The sequence below is a fragment of the Equus caballus genome, chromosome 8, assembly GCF_041296265.1.
Source record: "Equus caballus isolate H_3958 breed thoroughbred chromosome 8, TB-T2T, whole genome shotgun sequence".
Classification (NCBI taxonomy): domain Eukaryota; kingdom Metazoa; phylum Chordata; class Mammalia; order Perissodactyla; family Equidae; genus Equus; species Equus caballus.
Window position 1 is genome coordinate 23,421,593 of NC_091691.1, and position 23,867 is coordinate 23,445,459.

At 53.2% G+C, this 23,867-nt stretch overlaps 1 protein-coding gene across 1 annotated transcript in view; it reads right to left on the bottom strand.

Moving 5' to 3' along the window:
* Positions 1 to 774: 774 nt before the first annotated feature.
* CCDC63 (coiled-coil domain containing 63) overlaps positions 775 to 23,867 on the bottom strand; it is a 35,881-nt gene continuing 12,788 nt past the window's right edge. The window contains exons 5-12 of the mRNA XM_023647156.2: positions 19,977 to 20,096; positions 16,000 to 16,181; positions 14,310 to 14,491; positions 13,356 to 13,576; positions 7,843 to 7,917; positions 4,182 to 4,374; positions 2,549 to 2,752; positions 775 to 997 (exon numbers count right to left, since the gene is read on the bottom strand). Of these exons, the coding sequence (XP_023502924.1) occupies positions 846 to 997; positions 2,549 to 2,752; positions 4,182 to 4,374; positions 7,843 to 7,917; positions 13,356 to 13,576; positions 14,310 to 14,491; positions 16,000 to 16,181; positions 19,977 to 20,096 (1,329 nt within the window). The 3' untranslated portion in view covers positions 775 to 845. The remainder of the gene's footprint in view (positions 998 to 2,548; positions 2,753 to 4,181; positions 4,375 to 7,842; positions 7,918 to 13,355; positions 13,577 to 14,309; positions 14,492 to 15,999; positions 16,182 to 19,976; positions 20,097 to 23,867) is intronic.

Consider the following 23,867-nt stretch of genomic DNA (forward strand, 5'->3'; position numbering starts at 1 on the left):
GACACGCAGAGACACAGATACAGAGACACACAGAGACAGAGACACACACGCCCAGACACAGAGACGCGCAGACAGATACAGAGACACAGAGTCACAGATGCAGAGACACACAGGTACAGAGACACACACAGAGATACACACAGATACACAGACACACACACCCAGACACAGAGACGCACACAGACACAGAGATACAGAGACACACAGAGACACACAGAGACACACACACAGAGACACACACAGAGACACACAGAGACACAGACACCCAGACACAGAGACGCACACTGACACAGACACACAGGTACACAGACACACAGACACAGAGACACACACAGAGACACAGACACAGAGATACAGAGAAGGACACACCCAGACACAGAGACTCACACAGACACAGAGATACAGAGACACACACACAGAGATACACAGATACAGAGACGCACACAGACACAGAGACACAGATACAGAGACACACACAGATACAGAGACACACGCAGAGACACAGACACAGAGATACAGAGACACACACAGAGATAGACACAGATACAGAGACACACAGAGACACAGAGACACACGCAGAGACACAGACACAGAGATACAGAGACACACAGAGATACAGAGACACACGCAGAGACACACACAGAGATACACACAGATGCAGAGACACACAGAGACAGAGACACACACACAGGTACAGAGCGGCACAGGCACTCCGGCGGCCACGGCGAGGGTGGCCCGGTGGTCCCTGTCGGGCTCGAGCCCGCCGGCTGCCCCCCGCCCGGGCTGTCCGTGAGCAGGAGCGCGGGACGCGGGGTCAGGAACAAAGCGTTTATTTGCGCCCGGGCTCAGGCGGCAGCCTTCCTCCGCGGCCGCAGCTCGTCGGCCCGCTCGGGCACGCTCTCCAGGCGCGCCTCCCGCTCGCGGTTCCGGGACTCGCACGCCGTGTAGCTGCTCAGCACCATCTGCCGCAGGCTGCCGTGGTCCAGGGGCTGCTCCACTGCGCGGGAGACAGAGACGGCGCGTGAGGAGGCGGGAGACCACGCCAGCGCCGCTGCCCCGCCCCGGGACGCCAGCAAGGAGGCCCAGCCTGGGGTGGGTCCCTCCGCAGTGCCCGAGGGTGGGCTGTGAGCAGCTCGAGGTCAGGGACCGGGAGGACACGCAGAGAGGCACCGCTCCGGGATGCCCATGATAACGGTTTCCCTCCCAGATGAGGATGTAAAGGGGAGTTTGGGTTAATCTCAAGGCGACAGGGCCACCATGTGCAGTTGTTCAGGACGTAGACTGCACAAAGACACCTGGTGGAGACGGGTGAATGGATGGGCTGAAATCCAGCCCCGGGTGATTGCCAAGCCATGTCTACACAGAGGGGCACTTCTCCGAATTAATCAGCCCAGAGAGGGTGCCTGTTCTAATTCACACATGCGAGCCAGAGGAGCTAGTGGACTGAGAGAACCACACCGCCTTGAACAGAAGTGAAGACACCGTCTGGAGGTCCTGTCCCTGTGAGGACAGCATTCCCGGCAGCTGTGCCGGCCACCTCCTCTTTCCGGGGCCCAAAGGGAAGCTGAGCTGCGGGGGCTGAAACCAGACCCCGCCCGCAGCCCTGCCAAGTTTCAGTCGCCAACTCAAACAGGGGGTGTGCGTGTGTGCATGTGGGTGCACGTGTGTGGGTGCACGTGCACTCTCCCTTCATCCGTGGCACACCTGCACCCTTGAAATGCTGCTCAGAGAAGCGGGGCAACTATTAAAAAGTCTACTTTTTCCTCTGATTGCTCGTCACGCAAGGTCATTGTCAACGGTACAGAATTGTTTAACTTAGAAATGCGAAGCTCTCTGCAGACCGGCACCCGGAACTACGGGCTGGGAGCCAGCCTCCACCCTGTTTCCACGCGGAATCAGGATACCCCTCCCTCCCCACGCCCCTCCCCGTCCTGTGTGTCCATATGGGTCGGTCCCGTCTGTGACCCTGGAGAAGCGGTTCCTGAGGGACCCGTTCCGTCAGGTGAGGCGACGCGCTGAGCTGGGGTGCCATTCCTCAGCGTCCCCCGTGCGCTGCCAAAGCGCCCTCCAAAGCCAGGGGCCGACGGTGCCCCCGTCCCCCGAGAGCAGGGCCGCCCCTCCCGCCCCGTGACCCGCCCTTCCCGAGCTTCTGCCTCAGGAGGAAGGAGGACCACTGGCCGGCCGGCAGTGCCCCCCGGAACTGACCGCGCCCGGAACTGACCGCGTCCCCGGGAACTGACCGCCCCCCGGAGCTGACCGCGCCCCCGGAGCTGACCGCGCCCCCGGAGCTGACCGCCCCCTGGAACTGACCGCCCCCGGAACTGACCGCCCCCCGGAACTGACCGCCCCCGGAACTGACCGAGCCCCCCGGAACTGACCACGCCCCTGGAGCTGATGGTCCCCCGGGAACTGACGCCCCACGAGACTCACAGGGACAGAGCAGCCCTGCCGACGCCCCTGCACAGGCTCCCCGGGACCCCACCCAGTGACCCGCACAGACCCGCATAGACCCACACAGACCCGCGCAGACCCGGCAAGGAGAGCTCACCGTCATCCAACCTGTCGCCGAAGGGGTCGGACCCGAGCATGGGGGGCACGACCTTGATGGGCTCCGCGGGCTTGAGGAGGGCGGAGCCGCCCCAGAAGGGGTTGACGAAGGCGGGCGGGACCTCGCTCTCGGCGCCCTCCACCTCCAGCAGCCGCCGGTAGGACTCCAGCAGCAGCAGGTCGTTGGTCTTCTTCTCGATGATGGCTGGAAAGAAGCGAGCAGGGCCACGCTGGCTGCTGGGCCCGGGCCCCGGGGCGCCCTGCTGGAGGGGTCTCCAGACCCTGGGAGGACGGGGTTCTCTCGGGGTACACCACGCCGCCTCAATGGGGCAGCATCACCCCTAGGGGCCAAGCCTGGTTCTTGAGAAGCAAAAATGCCTGACTCTTTCCGGTCTGAAGCACAGAGGTCCACGCAGTGTAGACAGCTATACGGTTTAGGACAGCGGTAAAACTTCATGGGGAAAGAATGTCAAAAAGGCTCCTCAGGAGGCGATAACGGAAAGAAGGTGGAGAAACAGCGGTTACACTAAGGCTTGGGAGCCACTGGCAGCCACGCCTGAAACTACCGACTTGGCCCAGCGCCCTTTCTGCCTCAGGCCTCCAGGCCTTCTCTCATGCTGCTCCTTCCACCCAAAATGCCTTTCCTCCACCCTTCGCCAAGTGGCCCCTACTGGTGTTTGGAGACTCGGGTCAGGTCGCCCCACCTGCAGGAGTGTCTCCTGGACCTGCCTCACGTCGGGGAGCTGCCCTTCCCGTTGTGTCTCAGAGCCCCAGGCAGTCACCAGAGTCAGTCACTCATTCATTCAGTCACTGATTCATCCACCGATGATGGCAGGACGCCCACCCTGCCCGGCACTGTGCCGGGGCCACCGATGCAGAGAGGAAAAGCCACACACAACGGGGCGGCCCTGCCCTGGGGGAGCTGGCAAGCTGTGGGGCCGGGGGGCGTGGAGAGAAGGACCAGCTCAGCGAATCCGGCCGTGCCTCCGCGCCGTCTGGATGCTCAGGAGGTGCGTTCAGGGACCACGGGAGTCGGATGATTTTTTTAATAAACGTCCCAGTGCCTGTACCGTTGCTCATCTGTCTGAAAGTCAGGGCCAAACGCATTTGCATCTGGAACTTGCTATGGGATCTCGAGAGCCTCCTGGATTCAGAGTGAGAACTTCGTGGGGGGATGTTAGTAGGACAATAGCTGGGGGGGGGGAGGGTCAGTGTTTTTGTGGACACCCTTTATCAGTTAAGAACTTCCCTTCCAGTTCTCGTTTGTCCAGTTTTTATCATGAATGGATGCTGCTCTCAAACACCTCTTCTGCGCCTCTTTAGATGATCATATAGTTTTTCTCTAAGAACTATGGATTGATTTAATCCTCCCAACAAATTTACGAGGTAAATACTGGGTTTACCCCCCCCATTTTTTGTTTTTAGATGAAAAAATTGAAGCACAGAGAGGTTCAGAAAGTTGCCCAGAGTCACACAGCTAGTGAGAGTAGAGGCGGGATTTGCACCCCGCAGGCTGGCCTTCGTGCCCAGGTGCTTCACCGCCAGGCTCACTGCCTCCAAAGGAACAAGTCCCCGTGCCTGGTCACAGAAAACTCTGGAAACGGCTCCTAAGAGCCCGCGGCCCCACGACTCACCGAAGTACTGTGGAAGGTTGGTGTCGGTGACCGCCCCCGTCTCCCCCAGATGCACCAGGATCTCGGTGGCATCGCACTTGATCTTCTTGAACAGATTCTCCACCGAGCTCCTGAGCTGCTCCAGGGTCTTGCTGATCTCCCGGTAGCTGCTCTCGTACGCGTCCGCCTCCTCCGTGGTCCTCTTCAGTTTCTCCTGGGGGCAGAGCCGGAGGCCCACCCCAGGTCAGCCAGGCCGCCCCCGGGGGGCCCTCCCCGCCCCGAGGACTCTCAGCCGGAATGAGGGTTCGGGGCCCTCTGGAGCCAGACTCTCCAATTTCTGCAAGTTTTCTAACCTCTACGGGGGCGAAGATCAGTTTAATGGGCCTCACTCGGTACTTTTGAAAAATGAAACAGAACAGAACAGAAAAGAAAGGAAGAGAAAATACTAGTATGCATTGCAAGCAGTGAGGGTAAATATTGTTCAATGTACGTTTCGTTTCACTTACATCTATATGTAGGTGTGTCTACATATGTACCAGATTATGGTTGTGTGTGTGGGTTTTTTTTGTTTGTTTTTTTTTTTTTTTGCTGAGGAAGATTAGCGCTGAGCTGACTTTAGTGCATATCTCCCTCTATTTTGTATGTGAGTGACGAGTGGTGTAGGTCCACCCGTGGGATCCAAACCTGCGAACCCAGGGCACCCAAGCAGAGTGCTCTGAACTTAACCTCTACCCTACTGGGCTGGTCCCCGGATTGCAATATTTTTTAAAATACTGGTGTCTCATTTTTTGAAAAACTGTGACCCACAGAAAGAAATATAATTTACATTGTAGTCCAATAATACACACATACCTACATAAGTGGGTGCGTGTGTGTGTGTTTATATATATTATCTAATCAAATGAAAGTTTCACAAATCAGTATTCTTACTGTGTGTTCCAGTGTTTTCTATTCTGTTCTGTTCTGTCTTGTTATCTTTAAATGCTGGTTGCAATCCGACAAACCGACTTCACCCGCAATTTAAAGGTCTTGCTCCAGCCTGGGGGCTCTGGGCGTGGGGTCCCAGCACGGCGGCGCCGGCCTCCTGGGGACTGTGGGAGCCGCGCTCTCGGCTCTCGAGGGGGCGGGGGCCGAGTCCTAATGAGCCCGCGGTGACCCCGACCCCGTGGAGTCTGAGAGCCCCTCTGAGACCATCTCGGCTCCACGGTGGCGTCGCCGGGAGCCTTGATCACGTGTGCCCGGCCAGCCTCCAAGATGGAGACGCAGTGGCCCCAGGACCCTGAGTCCCCTCCGGGGTGGGGCCCCGACCCCCAGGCCTCGGCTGGGCCGTGAGGACCACGCCCGTCCCCGGGGCTCTGCACGCAGCGTCCCAAATAAGGACACAGAGGGGCAGCCCTGTGCACTGCCCTGCTTTCCAGGTGAGGAAACTGAGGCTCCCAGGCCCGGATTGGCACCGTCTCCAGCCACCACACCAGGCGGCTGCCTCGGTCCAACTGCTGGAATGTTCCGTCCCCGCGGCATCACCCGCCCTCTCCTGACACCGCGTTAGATGCGCAGGCTTAGAGGAAAGAACCGGGTGCACCGGCCACACCAGCGGCTGCGCCCCACCGTCCTGGGTGCTTTACCCACATTATCCTCGCGCCCCACCCCGCCCGGGCTCCCACGTCTTGAGAGGTCTGAGCCCCAACGTCGGGGTCAGCTCTGTCCTCGGGCGGCTATTCCGTAACCAGGTGGCGGTGGCCTGAGGTTTTAGCGGCTTGGGATCCACAAGAGAAACGGTGGCCACACATACAGCTCCCGGCCCGGTGGCGCCCCGAGTGTGCGCTGCGTGAGTGTACTCAACCTTCACAGCCCTAACTGAGAATTATGAGCTCCTTTTACAGGTGAGAAAACAGAGACTCAGAGAGGTTAAGTCACTGCCTCAAAGTCACACAGCTTGAAGTAGCTTTCCTGAGAGTCACACCCAAGCGTTTGTTCCCAGGGCCTCCTAACTCCTATGCTGCACCCCTCCTGTGAAGGGCCTGGGCTCCCGCTTCTCCCAGAGGGGCAGGAGATGATGAGACGGAAGGCGTGGGGAAAGGTCCCAGAACAGAGCTGACGGAAGTGAGCAAGTGAGCTTCGACAGAGGGCGAGAAAACGGGCTCTGTGAGCCGGGCTGTGAAGGCAGGTTCTCCGCTTAGAGGATCTGAGTCTGAAAAGAGGGAAGCCGTGCTGAAGCCAGGGGAACAGGGAGCTGCTGGAGGCCTTCAGGCCGAGGTGCAGAGTAGCCCCCGTCCCACCCCAAGGGGGCACCTGGGTGCTGGGCGGCCCGGAGAACAGAAATAAGGCTCGGGGAAGGGAAACGAGCCGGAGCAGGTCCCGAGCTGCGAACTGTCTGATCAGAACGGGCTTTGCAGTCCGACCCTCTGCTTTCCTCGCTCTGTCAGACGTTTGCTATCCACGCTCCCCTTATACCTTACTGACGAAACCCTGACTGCATTCGGGGTGGCGTGCACCCGGCTCACAGTTCTGTTTCCAGCCCTCCTTTGCAATAGGGGTGGCCAGTGAGATGCAAACACAGAAGCCACTGGCTGCGAGTTCAGAGAAAGAGCTTTCATGCTGCTAACTCAGTTAGCAAGGCCTTCCTGCCTCCCTCACTTCCTGCCTGGAATGTATATGTGGTTGGACCATTGGCAGCTGTAATACAACCATGAGGCATCCTTGGGAATGTAAGCCACACACTAAAGATGGCAAAACAGAAAGGAGAAGCCAGGGTCACCTATGACATCATGACCAGCCCTGAAGTGCCTGTCTCCAGACTTCTTTCTTTTTTTCTTTCTTTCTTTTTTTGCTGAGGAAGATTAGCCCTGAGCTAACACCTGTTGCCAGTCTTCCTTTTTTTTTTTTTGCTGAGGAAGATTAGCCCTGAGCTAACATCTGTGCCAGTCTTCCCCTACTCCATATGTGGGACGCTGCCAGAGTATGGCTGATGGGTCATGTAGGTCCACGCCTGAGATCAAACCCACAAACCCAGGCTGCCAAAGCAGACTGTGCCGAACCCAACCACGGGGCCGGCCCCCCGACTCATTTCTTGACAAAGTGCATAAACGTCTATCTTGCTCAGGCCACTGTCACGTTGGGCCCCTGCTGTCAGCGGCTGAATACAGTGCCGAGCTCATCCTGCACCCCAGCTCCACGATGCTGCTCAGGGGGCCTTCCTCTGAACCTGTTTCCTCATCTGTAAAACGGAGAGATCAGCGCAGCTCCCTCACAGGGCTGCCGTGAGCAGGAAATGAGATCGTGTGGGCAGAGCGCGTGGCCCCGTGCCTGGGACACAGTAACTGCTCGCAATGACCATCATTGATGGAGGACAGGCCGAGCCAGGATGAGGGAGAGAACAGGCTGAGGCAGGGATGGGTCTGGAATGTGCCTCGGGGACGACACACCAGGCGCGAGGGCCCGGGCCGGCTCCCTGAAGGGGGGAGGCCTTGGAACGGACAACAGGGCGCCGGGGGCAAGACCCTGCAGCAGTGTCTGTGACAGAGGCACCTGTGACAAAGCGTCGGGACACGTCCAGACATGACCCAGGCCAGTAGACTCGTAGGGCAGAGGCCTTACTCCTTCTGGGAACCGACCGACAGGCCGCCTGACAGACGGACAGACAGCCGTCGGAGCCCCCGAGCCCCGCCCACCCTGGTCTTACCTCCAGCTGCCTCAGGACAGAGCGGCTGTTGTCATGGGAGGACTTCTGCTGGGATCGCAGGCGGATGATCTCGTTCTGCTCGGGAGAGGACGGCACCATGAGGAAAGTGGGTGCCCAAGCCCCCCCATTACCCCCCTAAAACTAAGCCCAGGCCCAGGGAGCTGAGGACAGTTTGAGGTCTCTGTTTCCAGGAGCCCAGGACCCCGGGGCCCTCTTACGCCCATGGAGGCCCTTTCTGATGTTTCTTAATTAAAAGGAGGATAAGGGCATGGCGCGTGGCGGTCATCCTGTCTGGAGAAGTGTCTAAAACAGCGCGGCCAAGAGAACTTTCTGCAATGGTGGCAATGTCCTACACGCACCATCCTGCACGGCCGCCACCAGCCACACGTGGGCCCTGAGCACTCGAAATGTGGCTAGTGCCACAGAGGAACGAACTTTTCCATTTTATTTAATTTCAGTTAGCTGAAACCTGAAGGGTTGCGTGTGGCTGGAGGCTCCTGTGAGGGACGGGCAGCTCCAGAGCCGGGCTCCCGAGGTCGGACTCACCCGGAGCTTCGGGAAAACACCCACTGCGGGGCCGCTCCCAGCTTCCCAGGAGCTCGGGGGCCCGAGCATGTGTGTTTCTCACAAGCCCCCCGGAGATGCCGCCACTGCTGCAGGTCCAGGGACCGGACCCGAGGACCCCTGGGCGAAAGCAGGGCGTCCGGACACAAGGCAGGCGCCTCGGACGAGCACCCCACCCCCAGGCACCGGCGCCCTGCAGACAGCAGGACACGGGGCACAGGCCGCCGCTCGCAGCTGGCCCTTTTGTCGTTGTTTGTAACGTCCCCCAGTTAGGGACATCCTAAATGTCCACGGACGGGGGATCAGTTCAACCAGCCATGGTACCTTCACCTCATGGGGGAAAAACGGCTCAAATAAAAAGACGGGAACATGCCGATTCCCGGCCCATTCTCAGGGAATCCGGGTTTGCGGGGATGGGATGGGGCCTGGGGAACCTGCGTCTTAAAGAAGCATCTTGTGATTCTACCGCGGAGCCTGCAGGGTCCCCAGGAGCCGTGAAGAAGCACAAAGAAGACGTGGGGAGGCATCGAGCAGGCGTGGTCGGGGAAAAAAAAGTTTACAAAACGGCATGAACTCTCGTATGATCCTGGTATTAGAAACGGGCATCTCGGTGTGTGTGTGAATGTGTGTCTGTGTGTGTGTGTGTGCGTGTGTGCACATGTGCATGTGCGTGTGCGCCAGAGCAAGCACACACTGTCTTTATAAAACAATGTCACCAAAATCTGAATGGGCATTTTGTCCAAGTGGTGATATTGGTGACCGGTACTTTTTCTTTAGGTTTCTCTGAATTACGTTTTCCCACAGGCATAGACATTATCTCTGCAATCAGAACCATAATTATTTTATTTTGGAAAAAGACTTAAAAGAAGTGAGCCTTCCGATCTTTAAAGGAAGAAGAAAATGCCCAGAAGGAACTCTGCCCAAAAGATCAACCAGCGCTACGCCCAGGGGAGGGGATCTGATTGATTCCAGGTTTACATTCACACTTAGTATTCGCCAAGTTGCGTGGAGAACCTGGGTCCGATTTGCTCCTCCTCTCCTCTGAACTCTCCCACAGACTCTGTTTCTCAGAATAACCTCCAAGAACTCTTCCAGAAACGTGCTCCCAACTCCCACGACACCCCTGCCTCCCAGACGCCATCTCCTCCCCTTGCCGTCTCTCTCTCTCTCCACTCCTGGCCCCTCGCCTGCTGACACTTCCCTGCCTCAGGACCTTTGCACTAGCTGTTCCCCCTGCCTGGAACATTCACACACACCCCCCCCCCCCCAGAGATCTGCACAGATTATTCCCTCACCTGCAAGTCTGCTCAGATCTCAACTTCTCAACTGCCCGGGCCGTCACTTGGTTCCAGAACCCTCTTAACCTGCTCCACTCATCTCTTATCCATAGCACTTCTCACTTTCTAATATACACTATAACTCCCGTATTTACTAGGCTGCTGTTTACTGTCCGTTTCTCTCTGTCAGAGCAGAAGCCCCGCAAGAGCGGGTCTTTGGGCCCATTTGTTCACCCCCACGTCACTAGTGTCCAGAACAGTGCCTGCCACATCCTAGGGCTCCGTCTATACTGGCAGGATGAACAAGCAACTAAAGGAGCTTTTTTCTAATCAGAATATATGACTTTATAGACTATATGATAATCACTGTGTTAAGTTTTAAAAGCATCACCAAAAAAACCCCACAGAATTCGGAGGGAAATATATCAGAATATCAACAATGATTGTCTCTAGGCAACAAATTCTATCCTTAGGTAGTTCCCAAATTTTCTACAACGAGCACATCTTTCTCTTATAAGATTTTTAAAACGTTCAGCCTTCCCACTGGAAACGAGTGTTTTCAGGACTTATTCAATAGGTGTTTGCAGCTCTATTTAAGCCCCAAAAGGCGCAGATCTGAAACTTAACAACAGACCTCAGAAGCTACTGTTCTGGTCCAAATATGGTCCTACAGATGGCGAAGCTGCGAGGGGAAACCCGGAGAGGGCAGGGGCTCGCCCTCCCTTCCCGCCCTAACGCCAGAGACGGGCTGTGGAGCCAGGGGAGCAGCGGGGACCGTCGCGCAAATGGGACCATCGAGGCCACTTCTGCTCAGGAATCAGTTCTCGGTCGGGTCAGTTTCCGACCGGCGTCCTCACATCCTTCAGCGATGGCTTGTCGCCGTCACCCCGCTTCTGGGACATAAGGTGCCCCCCCCCCCCCCCCCCCCCCCGAGAATGAGAGTTCGGAGTCCGGCGCCCCGGGCCGCCTGGACCGTCCCGCCCATCCCCGCCTCCGAGGCCGTCCCTGCAGTGCCGCCGGTGGCCGCCAGAGGGCGGGGGCGGGGCGCCGGGACCCGGCCGCACCCTCGGGCCGCGGGGGACCTCGGGGGGCCGGGGACGCGCGAGCCAATCAGAACCGCCGGTCTCGGGGAGCGCGGCCGAGCGAGGCCCGGCCCGTTTCGGGGGGCAGCGCCCTCGGCTTCCCGCGGGCCGCGGGCCGGAGCTGTCAGATCTCACTTTCCAAGAGAAACCAGAAATGCAGATTTTCACGTGGAATATCCTGAGTGTTTAAACGTTGTCAGCTAATCGATTGAAACACGCAGGGGTGGAGGAGGCCGGGCAAGAGAAGAACGAAGGCTGGATTCAAGCAGTTTGCCTTGGGCCCCAGCTTCCAGCGAGGGGGGAAGTCAGATGTTAGAATCCTAACTGTTTTTAACTTTTTTTTTAAACCTGAACCCCATTGTGAGCAGAGATGCCACAAGAAGCAAAAAGGTGAGGTCCTGGGCACCCCTGCAAACACCCCCCCTCCCGCCCCCTTCATCTGGGCCGGCTCCCTGTTCTCTGCCTTATAGACCAGCGTTTCCTCCTAACTGGTTTCAGCAAAAATGTTCCACGGCTTTTTTATAAAAGTTTGGAAACTACGGCCCTCGTCCAAATGTGTCATTCTACAGATGGGGAGACTGAGGCCAGAAAGGGCAGGATGAGGCCATCTTTCAACCGACGCTTGTCTTAATGCCAGAGACAGGCGGTGTGGCCAAAGGAGGAGGGGAGAGCGCCCTCGAGAGAGGAACGGCAAGGTCAGGGTCAGTCCTCGCCCGGGGCGGCTTCCTGGTGCCTCGCATGGTGCAGGGCCGGCCTGGGCGCTGGGATGCAGAGGGAGCAGGCTCGTGGGCCCGCCCTCGGGAAGAGCACCTTCCAGAAAGGACACAGAGGGCGTCTCAAGCTTCTCCTCCACCCCACCCCACCGAGCTGGACATCCTCTGCCTGCCCCACTGCCCCAATCCTCCCACCTCCCATCCCACCTGCCCTGCCCCAGGCTGCAGGGGCCGGCCCCTGGGCTCCCTTGCCCTCGGGCTCTGCTTGTACCCAGCCAATGGGAGACGCCGGGTGGGGATTAGAGGGTCGGGGGAGTGAGGCTGGGGCTGGAGCCCACCCCACTGGCAGGTCACTGGCCCGGCCACACCCCTCCAGGAAGGATGCAGAGACAGCCTTCTCCACGCACCTCCGCCCCCTCGCCCCTCCCCGCCCCCCCCTTCCAGGAACCTCTCCCACCTCCCACCCCGCACCCCCTTCTGGAGCCCACTCTTGCTGGTCCTGTACTCTCCCTTCTTAATTTTCTTAGAGCTTTGCAAATAGTCCCTTTTTAAAAACTGTCCTCAGTTTACCCATTTTGGGGGGAGCCGTCTGTCTCCTCTTGCAAACACCTCCATTTCTGCCATTTTCATGTGCCGCCAGTCCTGTTACCTATCACTCTCTATTGTTACCTAATAAATCGATTTCTTTCAATTGATCAATGTTATTATGTTTATCATTGTTTGTTTACTGTTATTATTATCACCCTAAGTCATCATATCCACAAAATCACAAGTTTGCTCGGGAAGCTATATTTTTCCTAATCCTCATTAAAATTAATTCATCACTAAGAAATTAAAATGTTTCACTTATGTTTTAGCTACTATCTGCTTACATGTGGCCAGCATCCACAAACCTGCACCCAGGAAAGAGTGACACTGCACAAGGAAGGGGCCCAGGGACCTCGGGGGAGCGATGAACTCCCAGAGAGGGGACATTTCTGCAGGTATTGATTGCATCAGAAGAAAAGCAGGGGGCGGGTGTGTGTGTGTGTGCATGTGTGTGTGTGTGTCGAACAGCCCAAGGAAAGCCTTGGAGGAGGGAGATGCATGTGGCACCGGGCCTGGCAGCTGCAGAGGGTGCACTGGGGGTCATGATGGGAGCTGAGCCTGCAAGAGCAGGTTGAGGTCAGATCTTGAAGAGGCTGCAGTGTCACACTAAGGAGTTTGGCCTCTGTCCTGTGCAGATGGTTCCAAAGGCAGTTTGTGTGTGTTCTGGGGAGTCAGTAGCACAGGGAGCTGATTAAGTTTGGGAAATTATGAGTTCAACAAAGGTAAACAGGTTGCTTTGCTGCAGGACTTGTCAGAGCCTTGATTCTGCTCATGGACATCAAGTCTCTCCAAGATAAATGGACCCTCTCTCCTCCGTTCTATGAAGCTGGTGATTAACAGGGGTCGGCAAGCTCTAAAGGCAAAGGGCCAGATATTTTAAGCTTTGCAGGCCACAGATGGCCTGTCTGGCATATTCCTCTTTTATTTTTTTTCTTACAACCCTTTAAACATGGAAAAACCATTCTTAGCTTATGGGCTGTACAAAAACAGGCCATGGGTCATATCCGGCTGTCACTGTAGCTCACTGAAGCCCAGACTGTAAAACATGCCGTGGATTATAAACGTGACTTCTTAGGGGTCGGGGGGGGTGACCACATTAAGTGTATACATAATCGAGAGACAAACACCAATTTCAGAAAGGGTGAAATGTAGAGGGGAACCGTGGGGGAATATAGTGCTTCCCAAAGTGATTTGGCCTTGAGGCCCTTTTTTCCGCAGAGCATCTCAAGGGAAAGGCTGCTGGGGGAGCGGGTGGGTCCCAGGCCTGGGGAGGGAAGGGCTGCCCCAACCTGGATTCTCTCGGTCTTCTTGTGCATCGTCTCCATGTCGTTGTTGAGCTCCGTGACGTACGTGAACCGAGCAAAGTTCTTTTCCTCCTTGGCCAGAAACTCCTCAATGAGCTTGTTCAGGTTCCCGTTCTCGGTCAGCTTCAGCAGCCGGAGGTGGGCCACCTCATAGCTCTCGAAACTCTCACCCTTGTTCTTCTTCCCATGCTTCTTTGCCTTGAGAGCTGGAAAAGGAAGCAGCATCAACAGTGAGTCTGAAAAGGAGCCACTGAGAGCAGCGCCAGCAGAGAGAGTGGCTCCATGTTGCTATTATCGTGCCCTGGGGAGGAGAAGACCTTCCCAGGAGATGGGGCAGGAGCTGCACTCCTCAGTTGCTTTGCAAATACCTAATTGAGCATCTGCTATGTGCCAGACACCATGCTGGGCTCTGCGGACAGAAAATCCCTGCCCCATGGAGCTTTTAGCGGTGGAATCAGACAAAAAGAGAAAAGAAAAAGAAATATCCTAGTAAACAGAAAAAGAAATCCAACAATTACCACTGTGGCCCGGGCAATGGAGGAGATGCTTCATGTGCCGTGACGGGGGAGCTGGTAGCCGGGGAAGGCCTCTCTAAGGAGGTGACACTTGAGCAGGATGAAGGTCAGGGAAGCCCTGTTGGCAGAGGGCCTTAGGCAGACTCAGAGCTTGGCAAATGCAAGGAATTAGATGCAAGAAAGTTCTCCAAGCCTTGTTGTCTCTAGCCTGATACGTGCAATGGCCCCAACTCTCCTGAGCTCAGTTGTCTTTCTCTGATTGGGCCTCCACATGGCAATCATAGGGATCTTTCTAGACCTTTCCAGGCACAATCTGGCTACATGACCCCTTTACATGTTGTGGCTCCCCGCTGTCCTTGGGATGAAACTAAAGCTTCTCGGCGTGGTTTAAGGTCTGGTCCCCTCTGCCTTCAGGAGAGTGTACCTTCCTCCTTTTTGGCCTGCTCCTCGAACTCGATGCGGTCATTCAGCTTGGTGAGCAGGAAGGATTTGAGCTTGGTCTCATGGGCATAGAGACGCTCCAGTTCTCGGATCTCCAGGTTGTACTGCGAGATGTCCTTCTGCTGGCGGTCCTTCATGGCAGCCATTCGAGCCATGGCTTCCAGCCTGGGTGAGGGGACGCAGAGCCTGAGTGTCCACATGCTCCTCCCTCTCCTCCCCTCCCCCTGCCAGTCCAGAGGGACTTACTGCCAATGGCCATCTCTTCTTTTAATCATGGAGGTTTCTGGGGGTGGAGGAACAACCCTCCTTACCTTAATGACAGCAGCTACTGGCTTTAGACACTCCCAGGAAATGATTTTTCTGTCATCATCATCATCACCATCAACATCATCACCATCATCATCATTACTACCATCATCATCACTGTCACACATCATCACCATCATCACCACCACCACCATCATCACCTACAGCTTCATCACCACCACCATCATCATCACCTACAGCTTCATCACCACCACCACCATCATCACCTACAGCTTCATCACCACCACCATCATCATCACTATCAGACATCATCATCACCATCATCACCATCACCATCATCATCACCTACAGCTTCATCACCACCACCATCATCATCACTATCACACATCATCATCACCATCATCATCACCATCATCACCATCACCATCATCATCACCTACAGCTTCATCACCACCACCATCATCATCACCATCATCATCATTACTACCATCATCATCACTGTCACACATCACCATCATCATCACCATCATCATCATCATCACTGTCACACATCACCATCATCATCACCATCATCATCACCAACATCATCACCATCATCACCACCACCATCATCATCACCATCATCATCATTACTACCATCATCATCACTGTCACACATCACCATCATCATCACCATCATCATCACCATCACCAACATCATCACCATCATCACCACCACCATCAACATCATCACCATCATCATCATTACTACCATCACCACCACCATCATCATCATCATTACTACCATCATCATCACTGTCACACATCATCATCACCATCACCCTCACCACCATCACCATCACCATCACCATCATCATCAAAACTTGCCAATTACTATGTTCCAGTCACTCCTTTATATACATTTATTATTTAATTTTCACTACCACCCAAAGAGGTCCTACAACAGTGTAGTAGAGACGGAGCCAGGATTCAAACCCAGATCTTTCTGACTCCAAAACCTGTGCTCTTCACAGCCCAACTATATGCCTTTTGCCCCTGTGAGTGTGAAGGCAGGAGATAATCCAGACTGAGAGAGCCCTACGGCTAGAGGCAGGGGACCTGGAGGAGAAGGTACTCGAGAGAGGCTGGACTCTCAGCTCCACCACATCCGCTGGATCTCAGCTGGGCATTCTGGCATCTCTAAGCACCCATATCCTGGCCTGTAAAATGGGCATGACGACTCCTAGGGCAGTTGTGAGGGTTGGAATAGCACCCAGAGCCCCAGAACACGGTCAGTGCTCAGTCATCATGATGATGCCTTAAGGTTCCTCAACAAGCAGCGGGCACAGAGGTGGCCCAGAGTATGACGCCAGATGCTTAGCGGGGGGCTGAGAGACATCTCTACCCAGGATCTGCCCCCCACACACCTCTGCTCGTAGGCCTGAGCAGACTGCTCAATGGCCACATTCATGGTTTTCTTCTGCATCAACAGGCGCCGATGGAGCTGCTGGTAGACGTGGTCGTAAGCAGCCTTCTCGAACCGCAGGTCCTCGATCTCCTTCCGGAGGTGAGCGTTGGTGGTCAGCATCTTGTCAAAGTGAACGGTGATCTGTGAGGAGGGCTGTGCTTCAGTACAGGGCTCGCTCCTGGGGCATGAGAGAAGCTTCCGGAAGGCAGCCAGAGGGTTGGAAGGTCTTCCCCCTACCTCCCACCCCAGGCCCACAGACAGAACAGCAGCTGGAGCGCTGGGTGAGAGGCTCAAGTTGCCACCAACTAGCTAAGTAGTCTGTGGCAAGTTCTATTTTCCTGGATTTCAGATTTCTCAACTACTCTTATACCTAATTTCCAGTTTTTAGCAATTACAGGGGAAAGAGGAACAAGGTAAATGGCACCACAAAGAAACAATCAGCCAAAGGCAGAGGGTAGGACTTTCTACAGGACAACTGACTTGGAGTCCTCGGCAAGTTGGTGGCATGAAAAAAGTTTGGACAGGGGTATTTTAGAGCAGGACTTCTCAAGCTCAGCACTACTGGCATTTCAGGCTGGGTGATTCTGTGTGTCTTTTTTTTTTTTTGGTGAGGAAGATTGTTGCTGAGCTAACATCTGTGCCCATCTTCCTCTATTTTGTGTGTGGTACACTGCCACAGCGTGGCTTGATGAGTGGTGTGCAGGTCCGTGCCTGGGATCTGAACCTGCAAACCCCGGGCCTCCAAAGTGGAGCACGCAAACTTAACTGCAACACCACGAGGCCAGCCCCTGGGCTGGGTGATTCTTTGTGGTGGGGGCTGTCCGGTTCTTTGTAGCGTGTTAAAGAACCATCTTTGGTCTCTACTCTCTAGACGCCAGAAGCACACTCCCCAACCCAGTTGTGACCACCAAAGTCATCTCCTTTTGGAGACAATGTCCCTTTGGGAGCAAAATAGCCCCTGACTGAGAACCACTGTTGTCATTAAAGAAACTTAGGAGAGCTGACAATGACGTGAACCTTGACTGGCTCCAACTTTAAAAGACACTTGGGCGCCAGCTAGAGAAATATGAATCCGGGCAATGTTAAGGAAATAGGATTAATTTTGTAAGGCATGATGATGGTCTCGTGGAAAACGTTTGCTTTTTAGAGATGCAGACTGAAGTATTTAGGGGTGAAATGTTACAATGTCTGCAGCTTACCTTAAAATATTTCAGGGGAAAAAAAGGTGAAACAAATACAGCAAAATGTTAATAATTATTAAATCTAAGTGATAGGTATGTGGGTTTTATTTTTTATTCAGTCAACTTTTCTGTCTTAATAAAAAACTTTTTTTTAAAAAAGGTAAAGTGCTGGGGCTGGCCCCGTGGCCGAGTGGTTAAGTTCGCGCGCTCCGCTGCAGGCGGCCCGGTGTTTCGTTAGTTCGAATCCTGGGTGCGGACATGGCACTGCTCATCAGACCACGCTGAGGCAGCGTCCCACATGCCACAACTAGAAGAACCCACAACGAAGAATACACAGCTATGTACCGGGGGGCTTAGGGGAGAAAAAGGAAAAAAAATAAAATCTTTAAAAAAAAAAAGGTAAAGTGCTCCCGTAGACACGGAAAAGAAATAACTACAAAAAAATATTCCTAAGAGTAAGGGAGTGGATGTGATCAGGGGTTTTCAAAGCATGTTCTAGAAACCATAGGCTTCTGCAGGGCCAAGATCGGGGTAAGGCAAGTGAGGCAGCTAGGGCACAAAATTTAAGGAGGCGCTCACTGCATCAGGCCGACGCTGCATTTCCACAGCCTGGAGTGAGCGTCTCTTTAAATCTTGTGCCTCTGGCTCTTTGCTTGCCACCCCGGCCCTGGGTTCCCCTGTGGACTGCGTCAGGAGCCCCCACACAAGGGAGGGGAGCCCAGGAGCACAGCATTCTTATTCTACTTCTATGTCCTCCACTCACTCTTAGGAAGATATTAGTTATCAGCCATTTGCACTTTAGTGTGAATTTTACTCCAGGACTGTTGGCATGCGACCCATCCTCTGATTGTGGGATAAAGGTCTGACCCACGGGGAGGACTGTCAGGCCTCACTGTGTGGGTGGAGGAGTCTTTAGGGTCATGGGGTATTCTGAGACCCCGAAATAACCTTTAGAGATGGCTACCTAATCTACTAAAAGACACAGCCAGACCTGGTCAGGGAGGGAGGGAAGAGGGGACCAGTTTGCAATGCAAAAAGGGACATTTCTCAGACATGAAAGAGGAGACATTACTCTAGACCTTACAGAAATAAAAAAAATTGTAAGGAAACTGTACAACAACAAATTAGGATAACTTAGATGAAAGGGAAGAACTCCTAGAAAGAAACAAACCACTGAAATGACTCAAGAAGAAATGGAAAATCTGAACAGAGCAGAAACGCGAACCTCTACAGATAAGCCATCCTTGAATTGTGCATTTATGCATTCAGTCCGTCCGTCAGCAGATGTTTGCTCAGTACCTGCTCTGAGCCTCGCACTGTGCCAGGCATTAGTGACTCTTAACCAAGGGGACCTCCAGGGTTGTTGACATAGTGCCAGTGCCACTCTAAGCCCGGGGGTTAGGATGCAGTGAATCTGCAGGCAGCCCAGGAATCTGCATCCTAACACGCATCCTAGGCATTCTGAGGTGTGGCTGCAAGTCACTGCGCGTGGCTGTTAAAAAGATAGCGCCCTGCCCTCGGGCCACTCCCAGGCTACCAGGGGAGGCAGACAGAGATCAGGACCGACCAGCTTCGACCGCACCTGGTGGTGGGAGTTTTGGGGCTGCTAAGAGCTTTGTGCAGTGAGGCAGTGACAGGCTTCCCTCCACATCCATTTACTCGCCCCCTCTCGGCTCGTGTGGTGGGGGCTGCAGTTTCACACCCAGACTGGGATGTGTTTGCACCTGCCCAGCGTTTCTTCTCCCCTTCTCTTTGCTTTTCCAGGGGAACCACTTCTCCCCGACAGTCAGCCCACACAGTGTATAGCGCTGCCCTCCCCTGACATGTGGAGGGGGGCGGTCCAAGGGTAGTCACGTGACTCAAGGCCATGTATTCCATTCTTCTGACCACAGTGATTGGTTTGGGGATGGGCACATGACCCAAGCTGGCCCAGTGGGAACCCTCCCTGGGACTGCGATTAAACAATTAGGAAAGAGATGCTCCTTTTCCGCTGGCCTTTGTTGACACTGGGGTCTACCCAAGAATGAAGTCATCTCTACCCAGAGGAGAGATAGATAGAGAAAGCGTCCTAAAGACATGTTTGGAGCACCTGGATTCAGCTATGCCTGAAGGCCCTACTTTTCCTGAATTTTTCAATTCTATAACTAATACATTCCCTTTTTTCGCTTAAGCCAGTTTGCAATTTAGAGGATCCTGCCTAACGCCAAAGTCACTGTAAATTTAAGGTGATCAGGACACACGACTTTTCTCTCTATCAAGTTACACGTGTCTATGCCTAGTATTTCTTAGAGAGAACATCAACAGTAACCCAAAGGCGTTAGCTCCAACAGAGGCGTGAGTAGACTGCCGTGGGGGAGGGAGTCCTCACTACCTCTGCCTGTGAAGGGTAACCTTTGAGCCGCTTCTTGAAAATAAGCAGAAGTTTTTGAGGCAAGGAACTAAGAATAGGCATCCCCGGAGGGTGGGGGGTTGGGGTGGAAGGTGGGGGGACAACAGCCTGTGCTAAGGTGCAGGGAGCAGGACGGAGAAAGGCACCGTGGGCAAAAACAGGCCAACAAGCGGGTGAACAGAGTGGGTGGAGCAGGGTGGTTGGTGTGTCTAAAGGGCTGCCTGGCCCGGCTGTGCACCCTGACTTCACCTTCTCCCAAGTCAACCAGCGGAACGGGGTGAACGCCGCCAACAGCTCCGCAGACAGCTCCTCGCTGAGCAAAGCGGGCAGAGCCGTGAGCAAAGCTGCAGAGAGCACCTTACATACGAGATTCAAACGGGTTTCCAAAATGTGGATCTGTTTTTGCAGTTTCCGAGGGTTATTGGCCTCCTGCACTTTTGTGAAGATCTGTTTTTGGTTTATAATTTTCTTTTCCATCTGAACAATCTGAAAAAAAAGAGAGAGGAAAAAAAACCCCAGCTGTGTTAATATCTGTATAGGTGCAAATTTACAGTTCAGTAACTCAGATGTGCTGAAACAAACACTGGAGTGTTCTTTCTTTTTCTAATAATGGAATTTTAATTTCTTTCTTGGATGCACATTCAATTCAACTTAATCTTAGGTGGTTTGGGGTAAAATGAGGCAATTTAGAGTTTTTGCTTTCACTTGTGCCTGTAAATTTCATTCACCTGGGAGCATAAATTCGACCTTACTCTAAAGCCTTGGCTTCCAACAGAAATAGCATTGTCCCCCCGGGTGCCCCCTGTGGTCACGTGGAGTATTTTTGGGGTCTGGCAACGATAGGGGCACTTAATGGTTGGGTCACAAGATGCCAGGCTGGGTTTGGATAGGCCAAGGTCGTTGCTGACCCTGGAGAGGGCAGTTCCAGTGGAGGAGACATTGCTTCCATCGCTGGGAGCGGTAGTGCAGACAGTGCCCACCCTGGAAAGGGAGACAGGGAATTCAGACAACTCCTTCTAGACACTTCCAGAAGGGGGAGGAGCTGGCAGTAACTCAGAACCACAGGAGTGTTTGTTCTGTTTATGTTCGGTTTTTAGATTTTTTTTTTTTTTTGAGATAAAAGAGACAAGAGAAGGACATCTTGTAGAAAGAGGGTGTGACGACGAGAGCAGTAAGGATGGCCACTGACGGAGCCAGGTCTTCACGGAGGGAGGGGCCAAGGGTGGCCTTGCAGAGGAAGCACCGCGGGCACCTCTTCCCGCGAGGCCTGCAGACCGGGCCGAGATGGAAGGACGCAGGGCTGAGGCGCAGGAGGACGCATGGCTGCCACGATCTCCTAAGGCAGGTGGAACAACGCTGAGGACACCTACGTCCAGAGGCCTTCTTGCTAAGTCAGAGCTAAATATCCTAAATGCCATGTGCCTCCCCGGACCGCACCCTGGAACAGTTAATGGGAAAACCGCTTAAATCTGGGAAAAGTCCATCAAATGAACTACTTAAGGGTATTGTATCAATGTTAATGTCTTAGTTTTGACAAACGTCCCACAGTAAAGTAAGATGTTCACGGGGGGAAACTGGGTGGAAGATATGTGGGAACACTCTACATTATCTTCGCAACATTTTTGTACATTTAAAGTGATTCTAACATCAAAAGATTGTTAAAAATAATTGAAGCATCATGGCGGGGTGAGCTGTTGCCTTGGTCTCTCTCCCCTAAGATACAATGAAAAGGACATCAATTGACCAACAGAGGAGATCCACACAACACAACAGACAGAGAGATCCACTCAGCCATCCATCTGAAGGGGGGGGTGCTGGACCCCCGGGTGGCAGTGGAAGGAGGTGAGCTGATCACCTCTCCCTCCCCAGCGGCAGGGATCTAGGGCACAGGGCCTCACACAGCAGCCTGCGCACGACTCTGAGAGGAGACGGGGGAAAGGTGGCCCTCCACGGGAATGCTTTCACTCTCAAAGCTGCTCCTCAGCCCACAGGAACGCTCCACACTGGTGGCTCAGTCTCCACGCAGGTGCCCCCACCAAGCTGAGCAGCCCGGGCAGCCTGCCAGTGAGTGCAGAGCAGGAGCGCGGGCAGGAAAGGAGGCAGCCCCTGCCCCCACCCCGCCTGGTGCAGCAGCTCGGCCGGTCGGCCAGGGCAGGGGGCCCTGAACCTGTGTGTGTGAGTCAGCGGCAGCCAGATGCAGACAGCCCTATGGTCACAGCTTCCAACAGATGGGCACAGCTGCCAGGGGAGGCAGTGGGCTCAGAAAACACAGCTCCCGCCCCCACAGCAGTAGCAGGTGGAATCTGCAACAAGATACTACCACTATGAAACAGCAAAAGTCCACCCCATCAAATATCAAGAAGAAGTGTGTTAACACTCCAGACCAGAAGGAAAATGACAAGCATCCAGAAACAAATCCTGAAGTCACAGAAATTTACAGGCTAAATAACAGAGAATTCAAAATAGCCATCATATATAAACTCAACAGGTCACGAGAAAACTCAGAAAGACAATTCAATGAACTCAGGAATAAAATTAATGAGCAGAGGGAATTCTTCACCAAAGAAACTTAAAAAATCACAAACAAACATAAATGCTGGAGATGAAGAACATAATGAATGAGAAAAAAACAATCTAGAATCCTTAAAAAAACAGAGGTGACATTATGGAGGACAGAATAAGTAATTTAGAGGAGAGAAAAATAGAAATGCTTCAGCAATATAGAAATAGGAGAAGAGAGAACTAAGACTAAAAAGAAATGAAAAAATCCTCCAAGAAATATCCAACTCAATTAAGAAAAGCAACATAAGGATTATAGGTATTTCAGAGGAAGAAGAGAGGGAGAAAGGAGCAGAGAGCTTGGTCACAGAAACAGCTGAGAACTTCCCAAACCTGGGGAGAGAACTGCACTTACAAGCACATGAAGACAACAGAACTCCTAACTGCATCAACGCAAAAAGACCTTCTCCGAGGCATATATCAGTAAAACTGGCAAAAGTCAATGACAAAGAAAAAACACTAAGGGCAGCAAGGCAGAAGAAAATAACCTACAAAGGAACCCCCATCAGGCTTTCAGTGGATTTCTCAGCAGAAACCTTACAGGCTAGGAGAGAGTGGAAGGATATATTCAAAATACTGAAAGACAAAAGCCTTCAGCCAAGAATACTCTATCCAGTGAAACTATCCTCCAGATACAATGGAGAAATAAAAGCTTTCCCAGATAAACAAAAGCTGAGGGAGTTCATCACCACAAGACCACCCCCCGCCCCCGACCAAGAAATGCTCAAGAAGGCCCTCACACCTGAAACAAAAAAGAGAAAATGTTTACAAAGGTGTAAGGAGATAAATAGACACATTATAACATTAAAGATAAAGGGAAGGAAAGCATCAAAAATAACGATAATCACTTCATTTTAATCACAATGTCACAACACAAAATGGAATAAGTTGTGACAATGATAACTTAGACGGGGAAGAAGAAAGGGATGGAAGCTGCTTAGGCCAGGAAGATAAGAGGCTATCAGAAAAGGGACTATCTCATCTATGAGATCTTCTATTCAAAGTTCACAGTAACCCCTGAACAAAAATCAGACCAGAGAAACAAATGACAAATAAAGAGAAAACTGAGAAAACTGTCATAGAGAGCCACCAAACTGAACTGGCAGTGAGAAATACATAACATGAGAAACAAGGGAAACATAGAATAAACAGAAAATCAGTGATAAAACGGCAGCATTAGGCCCCCATATATCAATAATCACTCTAAATGTAAATGATTGAATTCCCCAATCAGAAGACACAGAGCAGCTGGTTGGATTAAAAAACAAGACCCAACAATATGCTGCTTCCAGGAAACACATCTCAGCTCTAAAGACAAACACAGGCTCAGAGTGAGGGGATGGAAGACGATACTCCAAGCTAATGGCAACAAAATAAAGCAGGTGTTGCCATACTTCTATCAGACAAAGCAGAGTTCAAGATAAAAAAGGCAATGAGAGACAAAGAGGGGCAGTATATAATGATAAAAGGGACATTCCATCAAGAGGACGTAACACACAAATATCTATGCATCCAGCACAGGAGCACCAAAGCACACAAAGCAACTATTAACAAACCTAAAGGAGACATTAACAGCAACACAGCAATAGTAGGGAACCTCAACCCTCCACTTCCATCAATGGATAGGTCATCCAGACAGAAAGTCAACAAGGAAACAGCAGAATTAAATAAAAAAATAGACCAGATGGACTTAATGGA